Consider the following 11,468-nt stretch of genomic DNA (forward strand, 5'->3'; position numbering starts at 1 on the left):
GAATTAGGGTTTCTGTTCACTTAAATCCCAATCGTCTCATTGAATTTGGTAATCCATTTTGATGAAGTATAAAATATAAAAACAACTTCTGCTCGATAAATGAACGGACGTTATATTACATACGACATATTGACGGTGTCAAAATAAAATAAATTAACGATTCGCGCGGATGGGATTGGAAATATGTATACATTTACATATTGGCGGATGGCTCGGGTGCATAACAGCCAACGCGAGTAACTCCGGTAAATTAGCATTTCCTAGACGCTTTCTAGGTCCGCCCGAATGTCTCGTCTGGCGCGACGAAAATTGTGCAACCGCGATCTCTCCGCGAGAGTGAAATTACACGGTACCATTGTGGAGTGTCGTAATACGATCGAAATGATTGCTCAACAAATCGCCGTTTCAGCGTGATTCTATAACCGTGCCGCGGAAAGAAGTCGCCAATTTCTTTAGTTCAGCTCCGCTCGTTCCCTCTCGAATATATTTCTCTCGGTTAGCTACCAGAAAACGTAACCCGGTTCACGAGATACTTGATCCCTTCCGTACTCCTCATTTTGTTTCCACATACTTCTTTTGCTATAGTTTTTCTTTCCTTCTTCTTCAATCTCTATTCTTTTAAATACCTAACTAAAGAGGCTGAAGCGAAAATGTATTGTCAGTCACAGATGACTTACAGGGCACTTAACGTGTTAAACATATTCTTCATCTTATAAGATACTTATTCTATTGTAACATCCTCCATTTCCTTCATTAGAGAGGCTGAGGCTTTTGACCCGTTTTGACCCGTGGCTTCCTTTGACACTTTTTATCTCCATACGCGTAGAATACAATGAAAATTTGGGATCTCTATATTCTGCGACGTACCCAATTTCTTTTATTTTTCTCAATCAACATTTATATACTAATCGTAAGTGCTCCGGGTCTTCCGTCTGGAAGCCACGCACACATGACGGGAGCAACTGTAGAATGAAATGAAAGTTTCTATGTATGTTTCAGTAGCCAGGGTACGAAGATGACTAATTACGAGGACAGCAGAAGGCTACGGACAGATGGTTCGAAGAAGCCGAGGATCGTGTCCGTTGTAGGAAATGACCATGACGAGCGTGGCTATCGCCCCGGGTAGCCTCGGCACACCTCCATCCATGCTCACCCCGAAAATGTATCATCTGCAGCAGGGGTTAAATTCAACGTCGCCCTCGCCTACTCCTGGAAAAGTAAGTCACAATATGACCATTTTAGTACCTATAAATATCACCCTTAATGCTTGCTTTCTTTCTTTTCTTCTTTATGGATTTCTAAAATCCATTATTCGTTACATTAAATATCGATCATCATTCCTCAATTTATTATTAATTATTAACATCGAGGTTTAATTCGATTAAATCATTTTTGCATAACAATGGAATTTGCTATAATAACAATAATTACGTACAACGCATTGAGAGAGGAGACGCGTCCTACATTTGGTAACGAGATGTGTGTGTATGTATCTATAATCAGCTAAGGATTTATTAGCTGAGAACGGGACTGAGGTCGTGTACATATATTCTGATAAAAACCATATAGAGAAAGTTCGCACAAGCCGCCTTGATAATTGTAATTCGTGACTGGGCACTTGCTTATGTAACGTTACAGCACACGTGTGTGTGTGTGTGTGTGTGCGTGCGTCTGTATCTCGACTTGTGTGTCATTCGATTTCCCTTTGTATCGTTAGTTATAATAAAAAATCGTTAGTATTAATAAAAATTCGCTGTGACTTGGAAATATACGTGGAACAATTTTGTGAACGAAGAAAAATTGTTCGGTTCAAATATTGAACATAGTTTCTTTTATGTTTTTCTTAAACTTATGGCAGAGATCTTACGGCTCGTACGACCTTAAACAGAAATTGCAAAATAAGTTCAGGTTTGTTACAAAACGAATCCGTATCGAGAACATTGAAACGCGACACGTCACAGCAAGGACAAAACCAGCTCTTCCGATGATGTAACAGCGCTCGCGTATGATTTCGTTGGTGTACGACTCGTTCACAAAGGATGGCTCCGGTTTTACCTTAAAACCTGACCTCGCCGACGACACCGAATACCCCGTTGGTCGTCGGTTCGCCGCATCTTCCGCACGGAGTGGACCATTTCTCAGTCCTGTTCACCAGCGAAACGTCGAATAAAATGACTGTGAACGTGATTCGATATTAGTTACCTCAAATATCGGGTTCGATTTCGCGTTTCCTCCTACGTTCTCATGGTTGCAAGACGTGATATAGTAAACGTCCCAATTTCTATTGAAAATTAATTTAACTTCTTCAGGGACGTTGCAATTAAAATTAATTAAAATTAAATTGATTCCAAGTAAACGTAAATAGAAAGCAGCATAAATGGAAGAAAACGAAATAATTAAATCGATTTTCTTTTAGTTTAAAAAATTCATCCTTGAAGAAGAAGCTAAAAATGATAGTTGACAAAATGATAGAAAAAAAAGACAGTGAGTAGAAGATTGCAATGTGAATTGAAATTGGGATATTTTACATTTACTGTATGACTGGACTCGTGGTGTATAATTAAATGTGAAACAATTGATTATCAGTTGCCTGATGTGTTACCCTACAAAAATAAGAGTTTTATCTTCAAGTCTGGACCTCATGGGATTCGTATCGTGATGCTGTAAGCGTTCGTATATCAAAGTTTTATGTGACCACTGTGACCATTAGTGTATTAGAAATACTATAATACATGAGACACTATCGTCTTTCAGTGTAATAACTTTTTAATCGACACACAATAATTGTACGTTGCACTGTTACGATGGTAAAAATGAGTAAATAAGTGAAGTGAAAGTACGTCGCGGTCGGGTCTGAACAAATGATTTTTGCGAACAAGTGAAACAGCTTTACTTTTGCGGTTGAAGTAACACTGAAATATGCCAGATACGAATCTGTTTTACTGATACCTCTTCCCGATACGACCATTAGACTCTTTCGTTTCTTTATTAATCTACTTTCACCTTGGATATATTATTAACAATAGTGAAGTTAAATATTAATTATATAAGCAAACGAAATCATTAGAGCTTCGTTAAGTAATAAACAAGAATATATTTCTATAATAATAAAACGTCTCTCCTCTTTGATTATCATTTCTTTCTAAAAGTTTATTACTTCAAATGTTGTACACAGCTTTTTATATTACATATCTTAAATTATACAACTTTAAGAACAGTGCCACTACACGTCGATGTACATACATACCAGCAGTGCAAAGGTGCATTCACACACACACACACACACACACACACACACACATGGGTTACTGTGAGATTGAAGATTCGATTCTCACAGGGATGAATGAAGATGAGTGAAAGATCAGTGATAAGAAGAAAATATTTAATTGTAAACGAGTTTTTTTCCAGGGCCAAAAGGCTGAAGTATAAAACGTATTCTAGCCTATGTAGAAGAATTTATAATAATTAGATTAGTTAGATTAATTAGAACAATTAGAATAATGGTATAGAATATGTAATAATATGGAATATTGTAGAGTGTGTAATTAAGATATTTAATACATTATCGTGTTCATTTATCACTGGGTATCACTACATCCGTGTTAGAATTCATCAAGGCATACGGAATACTTGCTTTACTTCCTTGCTTCGGGTTATCATGCTTTCTAAACCCATTCGCATTTTCTTATAGGTAACTAAAGATCTACGCTCCTTCCGTTATTTCGATCTCTTTCAATTATTCTTTATAAATATTAAATATCATTGGATGAACAAAATTGAATTTGAAAACAATATAAATGTGCAAAATTGAAAAGCATACAAATATAAATTCGAAGCAATATACTTTTTGAAAACAATATAAATGTACATAAATTTTGAAAATAATATAAATGAGCAGAATTGAAAAGTATGTAAATATAAATCGAAACAATATAAATGAATATAAATTTTGAAAACAATCTAAATGATCGTAAATGAGGACGATATAAATGAGGAAAAGTGATTTGGGAAAGATTTGGTATACGCAATCGAAGACAGGTGAATATGGGCGTTATGTCCCGATTAAATCTCGTATATACGTAAGCGACACGGGTGCACGCGCATGCACCGGGGTCACGGCGGATGCACCATAGATGCATCATACTACTCGCCGGGCTCTCTATGGTAACCAGAGGCTACGATCCACACTTTACTACGGTTACACAATCCTCGCCGACTGCATTCAGACGATACCGCAATTCGCGAAGCGAAACCGCGATTGCGATCCTCCCCCTCGGTTCTTACGTACCGGATGCTCAGCCTCATCTTTTCATAATTCTATCCGCCAATGTTTTCACTGATTGACACGAAACGCAGATAACGATCGGTGCACGCGATCCCTTCGATGATACATTCAACCGAACTCGTTGCGTTACGTCAATCGCTATATTTCCCGAGGTTCAGTTCTTCAGATTTCCAATCATTTTCCAATGACTCGACCCTCAGGGCAGTATCTAGGCTCCGGTAACAGTGCGATAAGACGGAGTGTCAATGTTACCCACGAAATTAGCCAAAAATATGAGAACACTGTTCGTCTTTATACAAAAAGTTTTTAAGTCGTGAGGGACTTCTTTAGAAAGAGGGAAGTTAAATCTGGCTCTTTAGGTCACTTCCTGGAGGGTCACTAGCCTAGCCCCTTGGGCCAGTCGATAGTGAGTACTCGATGTTTGTAAGTCCTCATCTTTCTGCTTTTCAAGTAAGCAATTAACAATTCCCGCAGTTATGACGCGGTAACGCAGTTATGATGCGGCTTTCTGTGGTTATATTTATCATACATTCTTGTTTAGCATCATAATGTCAAGTAAACTGTAATTTATTCCGAGATCAGGAAATCCGTGTCTGAATGCGGAAAAAGCACACACTTCTGGGACGCAATCTCGAAAGTTCTATCGTAGCATAGCAATGTGGGCCAAACGCAAAACCGGTTGCATATACATACGTACGTTTATGCATACACGCCAATTACTACCGCGCTGGTAGCTGACCGAGCGCAGGAAGACAGCATATTGTATATGAACAAATTGTTTTACTCCACTACATAGTGAAGACATAAATAAAAAGATTATTTAATAACGTTCTTTAGTTTAAATTAAGACTATCTTATAATTATTTAATAAATTTCAAATAATGTCAAAGAACATATTGAAGAAGTATTATTTATTAATTATCTTTTCGAAACTCGTGAGTACTCATTCCGAGGTCCGATGTTAATTTCTGTAAAGTGAATACTATTCATTGATTGACATTGAAACGTAATTGAAATCGAAACCCATGAGATGAAACTTGGAAACTGACTCGGTTTCGTGAGTATATGTATATTGAACTTTCCCTAGTAAGGATCTAATAGTCAATGTTTAACAACCATTTTGGAGAACATTGGAAGATAGCCGTGTAGTCTTCAAACAATATACGTTAGTTTAATGCTCTAGATAAAACGATACTTCCTGTTTACACCGTTCCCTGATTTCTGCTGTTTGGTACGTGAGTCTGAAAGTGAATACACCGCTTCGGCCGTTGTATAATTAAAATTCACAGCCGTGCTAGCTAGCGTCGGTGAATTACTCCGATAACGGTGCAATAAGGCAAAATGTGAACATGTCAATCCCTAGATTATTAAAACAATAAAACAGATTAGAAAAGTCACGTGACTACCCTAGCCTCTTAAGTTCTTTGAGATCTTAAATGCAAAGAAGATGCAGAATAAAGTTGATTTTAAGCAGATAAACGAAAGACTCCTTAGGACTTTATTACAATTAGACTTTATTACAAAAGAAAAGAAATTAAGTCAATTGCCTATCTTCGTGAAAGATAATTTATTTTTCTGGGATCCCATAGTTCACATGTATGCAGATCTGTGATAATTAGACTGTGAATTTTTGTGCAATTGTTCAAAATTTGCATATAAAGAAATGTGCCTGTTTTATATAATCCACAAAAATACATAAAATAATTGAGGCAAATCTCACATTATGAAACTGTAAAAGTGAAACATTATTACAAATGGATTAGATTCTTTAAAGTATGTTTCAGGAAATACAATTTTGCATAAAAATTCAGAGTCTTGTGATAATGTCGTTGTAATGTTGGTCCCTGTCATAGAATTGATTCATTCGACGTTAATTTTAATCGCGAAGGCTTGTAATAGCTCGTGTACTTTTTGCTCGAGAAAATGAACGATGATTTTCACCGATCAAACGTGTTAAGTAGTGCATAAGACGCTCCTCGACGTAAGAATGTTACTTTTCTGATCTCACACGCTCCGCAATTTCTAATTTATTGGAATGTCTCAATGATAAAAGAGGCCATCGTTTAAAACGCATTCTTGAAATTGATACCATAAATATTTTGCATTGCATAAAAAGCCTCGGTCTAATCATGGTTCATTTCGACGATTAAATAATTCAATTGTAATCGAGGTTTTCGTGCTTAGAAATTTCTCGAAAGCGGAGTTAACGAAACGTGAAACGAGTAAAAGTGCGGCATGAATTAGAAATAAACGTTGAATAGACTGTTCTAAAAATTTTTAAACAAATCCCCAGCAAAATGATCAACCTATCTTTTTCACCTGTTTTATCAAGTATTTAATATGTCTAATAGTTAATTTATTAGCATTTATCAAATCTCTAAGACAGATCGCCTTTAAATGTCGACGACTTAGCCTTTTGTATTTATCTGTTTTATCAAATTTCTAGTGATTCCCGTCAAACGTGTTTAGAGTAACGTAACCCGTTTTCTAAGTAATTTAAACGATCAGTTGTCCAACGTGGCAACTAATCCCCGTTTCCTCAGACTTCGTAATTTCCGCAGTAAACTGGCGAACGAAAACTATTACATACCGCAGACCACGATTACGCTTAGTGCTTTTTACGCAATTAGTGAGATGACGTTTACATTGCTAAAACAGAATCTTCACGGTGTACCTATAAACCAGTTTTATTAGTCCAAGATTCCTGATCTCTAAGGCCCGAATTTATAGTCGTCTCTCAGTTCTCAGTTTTCAGTTCTCAATCTGTTCTGTTCAATGCAGTTCTCAACTGCTTGTTGTATATCTATGTGTTTTGATGATTGATGAAAATCGAGGATATATTTTAAATGTTTTACTTCATTATTGATGAAGATTTTTTTAAATTTCATTGAAGCGTCTACTGTTATTGTGGTAGGTTTACTCACTTCAATAAAGCAGTTGAGAACTGAGAACTGAGAAACGACTATAAATTCCAGCCTAAGTATACGAAACAAGAATATTCGTCATCTTCGAATAAAAGGACGTTAACTCCAAAGTTGCTTGAACTTCTACATTCCATCCTAACTTCCATATCCCTTGATAATCATTATTTATACATTGTATGTCAAATTTTTTTCTTATGCATTGTTTTTATTCACAATTTTATACTTAATTAATAGATTAATTTTTAATTTTATAATACTAATAAAACTAATTCTTGCTTATACCATATCTAGCAGTAAATAGATTTGTTTGATGCCTTTCGGCCTTAAAGTTTGTGTGTCAGTGTATATATATTTAAATATCATCTTTATTTTTCTTCCTTTTTTCTAGGACCTTCCGCATCCATTCTGTGCCATCCTATTCGTATTCCTCTCACTTCTTTGTTTTCTCTTTACATCTCTTTACATTCTCTTCCCATCTCAATTAAAGTCTTTGACTTCTCCTTACATAGTCTACAGACTCTTTCATTCTCCTTAATCCAATACTTATTATTCAATTCCTCATTCCGACATCTGAATCTTGCAATCCACTTTATACTATAATCGTTTCTATAAAGTTTTTATATTTTAAATCGTTATTTCTATACGAAGGCAAGTCTGATACATGTTACATGTAATAAATAGTCTCGTGATCACACTAGCATAAGATTCGAGTGCAATTTATAACTAAGTTCATTAAAAGTGAATGGGGAATATAGCAGGAATAATCGATTTTCGTCTGTGAACGAACGGTAAGACTTTTATTAGGGAATGAAAGTTCCTGGAAATGTCAAGTGCCGGTGACCTCATCTGAAATTTCGTCGACCACGCCTCTTCCATTGCACCTGCAATGGCTGCAACGTATGTACGTATGTATGTATATCGTCCTGTTTCCTATCGCGAGGGTATGAAACACGACTGGCCGCGTTACACGCGCGCTTATCATGTCTCTACGTACAGTAATTCCCGTAGTTTTTCTTTTGTTTTCGTACGACCAGTACGTACAGGCCAGTCCCTCTTACGTGAATGCCTGTGGAACGAGACTTTTACGAAAGTCCCCGACCGATCGAGGCTCGGACGAGAAAGTAAAGCGTGTATCGGGTTTGCCTTCGGGCCAGGTATCTGCTCCATTTCCCGGCCTCCTCTCGCACCGAGCCACGATGTCATCGCGCCGCGCCTGTAAAATATGCAAATAGCCTCCTTTTCCACGTTCACCCCTTTTTTCCCGAGGCCGAGGAAGCCGCCGATTTCCTACGTTAGTTCCCAGTTAGATAAATCTGGGAATCTTAACAGAAGCCACAACGATGGAGGAAGTAATTTACTGTGATCGTTCATTACCATTATTTAATGTTTCTCATGTTCGTCTCCCTGTAATTCTGCAAGTCCGAAAACTATGGACCCGTCTGGGAAACCGCGAGGTCTTTTCCTTCGTATTATTTGGTTACGGGTTCGAATGGTTAAACTTTATGGAAGCTAAACGCGTAGTCTGGAGAGAGTGGAATAGATAAAATTAATTAATATTTATATTTTAATAATAATGATAATAATAATAATAATAATCATGACAGCAACAGCAATTTTGTTGGGAGATCCAAGCCTGTATTTTGAACCGCTGTATCATCTTAATATCGTCTTTTTCCTTGAAACAATGCTCGAGAGATCGTTACTTGATGAGTTTCCTGGTTTCAATTAAGCTTTCGCTTTCCAACTGACTCTCATGCTAATTACGCTCGCGCGGTACCCACCGACTGTGTGCACGTATAATATAGAGACTTCATAAAGCTATAATCCTGAAAGTGCAAAATTAAAAGAACAAGCGGTGCAATTTTCACATTTTCCACGATGTTTCTCGCGATACAATTTTTTGGTAATTTGTGTGGTTTGCAAGTTAGTTTTTAAAGAAAGTTTCTGGTCGAGAGAGCCGGGGTCTGGAACGGTAGCGGGGCATGAAAACCAGAAAAACCAGGCGAGGACCAGTTCGAATGCTTGCTATTCAGTTTCCTTTCCTCGATTTTATTGTTCGTATAAATAGATTTTTTATGGTACTGCACTACAGGCTGGAATTCCTTCTTCTTGTAAGAAAGGACGTTCGCCAAACCTTTTGGTCGTGTTTGTCCCGTTTCGTCCTCTCTTCGCTTCAGCATTCGATTCGTAAGAAAAGAAATTGTGACATTTACTGTATTATAGTTAATCGTTTTCAATAGGAAACGATTGTCTACCATTAAAACAAGAAAATCATTAAAAGATATCAAAGTAGGATATATGTATAATCTATTAGTACATAAAAAGAACATGTTGCTTAATCTATTAATATTTTGCTAATATCTAAGTAAATGTTGTTTTTGTTATCTCGATGACGAATTATGTGTTGGTACGCTAGTTACGGACACCAGTCCTGCTGCAAGATTATGCTAATCGTTGACACCTTCTACTCTTCATACGTTGCCACCTACCATGTAGCAATATTTCCAATTATACATACATGGTACACTAACATCATGCTTGTATACAATTAAAACGTTGGTTTCATGTAAGTTGCTGCTTTTATGCAACAACTTGGAGATATCAGTAAAAAGCAAAGTGAACGTTTACAAGTTATAGACGGACAGGAAAGTGTACTAATCTGAATTAGCGATTGGAAAGAAATTATTTCTTATTTTATTCTTTATAAAAATTACGAAATGTAAATTGAGTCGATGATGAAGAAAGGTAGTTAACGTAAAATTGTGACCTTAATATCACGTTACCGTTGTTACACAAATGAGGACACTGACTAATAATAAAGCGTAACTCCGGTGTGACAGTTATGTTACAGAGCCTGAACAACGATGTTAAATCGTCGTTACATATAATTTAGTATTTCTTATGATGTACGTATAAGTGACCTCGATGATTGTTCGATGTTTCAGAATTACGACACGCTCAGTAAAGGGAAGAAGTCGTGGAGCGTGAGGCTGGGACTGTCGCGACAGAATCAGAGTACCGAGGATGTTGGCAAAGGGTGGGGAACGATAAGCGGCGGCAGCGTGATCTCGCGTCAAATGATCTACGGTGATCACCCATGGCTGTATGGTACGGTTCGGTCCTCGAGGCCTGGCCACGAGCCACGAGGCTTCATGACACCGCCGCCCCCGCCGCCGCCGCCGGGAGCACCGGTGCTGGTAGTATGTTCCTGTCCGGAATTTCTCAATGGAACCACCCAGAAATACGGAAACTGCCGCAAGTGCGGTGGTCACCGATTGGCTGGTGTACCTTTAGGAGGAACATGTCGGCTACCGCAGGTCTCTTCAAGATCCAGGCCCAGCCTCGCGGGTGAGTCACCTAATCAAAAATTCACTAATTTCAATGACACAAAGCAGCACTGGGCTCCAACTATAAACATTACATTTGATAAACTGTAAAAAATGTAGAAAATATGGGAAATATAAAAAGTATAGAAAATATAAAAAGCGAACGTACATTGCATTGCTTAAATAGATAAACTTTGATTGAGATCGATAAGGGAAACCGCGAACTGAGACCGAGTGCCACAAATCTTGTATTTCACATAAACGTTCGCTGTCTATCTATTAGTAACAAAGATTAGCGTTTATTAATGTTCACTAAGTAATCGTATTAGCAAGTTTCTCAAAAGACACACCTGTTGATTCTTAGCTTCACGAACGCAGTGTACGATTTTACTTGAAATAATCTAATACAAAGCATTATAATAAATACACTCGCTTATGAGTTTGTTTACGTTATGTTATATTTATTATATTTACTATAATTTCCTAAAAATTAATTGATGCTATATTTATTTTATCTACCATAATTTTCCAAAAATCAGTTCGTCTTACATTTGTTATAATGTTACGTCTGCTATAATTCGCTAAAAAATAGTTGATGCTATACATAGACATATATCTTCCATTGTTAAACGAAATGAAAACTGGATAGGAGTCCTGAGATCACCGATGGACGACCCGTACGACCAGATGCGTCGGAATCGGCTGGTGGAACCCAGAACCCGAGCCCGAAGCATCTCGCCGCATCGGCCATTACCTCAACGCGATTCCCGGAGCCTGAGCATCGCGAGGAATACCCGAAAGGGCTCGATCGAAGGTACCTCCTCGAGATCCGAATGGTTCGACAAAGAAACAGTCGCGAGCTACGAGGAAGGGACGCGCAAGCAACGAGCGAGCTTCACTGGTCCATTCAGCGACGAGTGGCTAGACGAGGTC

The 11,468-nt window shown here is 37.6% G+C and overlaps 1 protein-coding gene across 2 annotated transcripts in view; it reads left to right on the forward strand.

The window, feature by feature from the left end:
* RhoGEF64C (Rho guanine nucleotide exchange factor at 64C) overlaps nucleotides 1-11,468 on the forward strand; it is a 34,087-nt gene that overhangs the window by 12,277 nt on the left and 10,342 nt on the right. The window contains exons 2-4 of one of the 2 annotated variants that reach the window (XM_026819477.1): nucleotides 1,000-1,217; nucleotides 10,155-10,557; nucleotides 11,185-11,465. In XM_026819477.1, coding sequence (XP_026675278.1) covers nucleotides 1,092-1,217; nucleotides 10,155-10,557; nucleotides 11,185-11,465 — 810 coding nt within the window. In that variant the 5' untranslated portion in view covers nucleotides 1,000-1,091. The remainder of the gene's footprint in view (nucleotides 1-999; nucleotides 1,218-10,154; nucleotides 10,558-11,184; nucleotides 11,466-11,468) is intronic. The other variant, XM_018036598.2, reaches the window with a different exon arrangement.

Source organism: Ceratina calcarata, unplaced genomic scaffold (assembly GCF_001652005.2).
Source record: "Ceratina calcarata isolate Rehan_Ccalc_2016 unplaced genomic scaffold, ASM165200v1 scaffold151.2, whole genome shotgun sequence".
In the NCBI taxonomy this organism is placed as follows: Eukaryota; Metazoa; Arthropoda; class Insecta; order Hymenoptera; family Apidae; genus Ceratina; species Ceratina calcarata.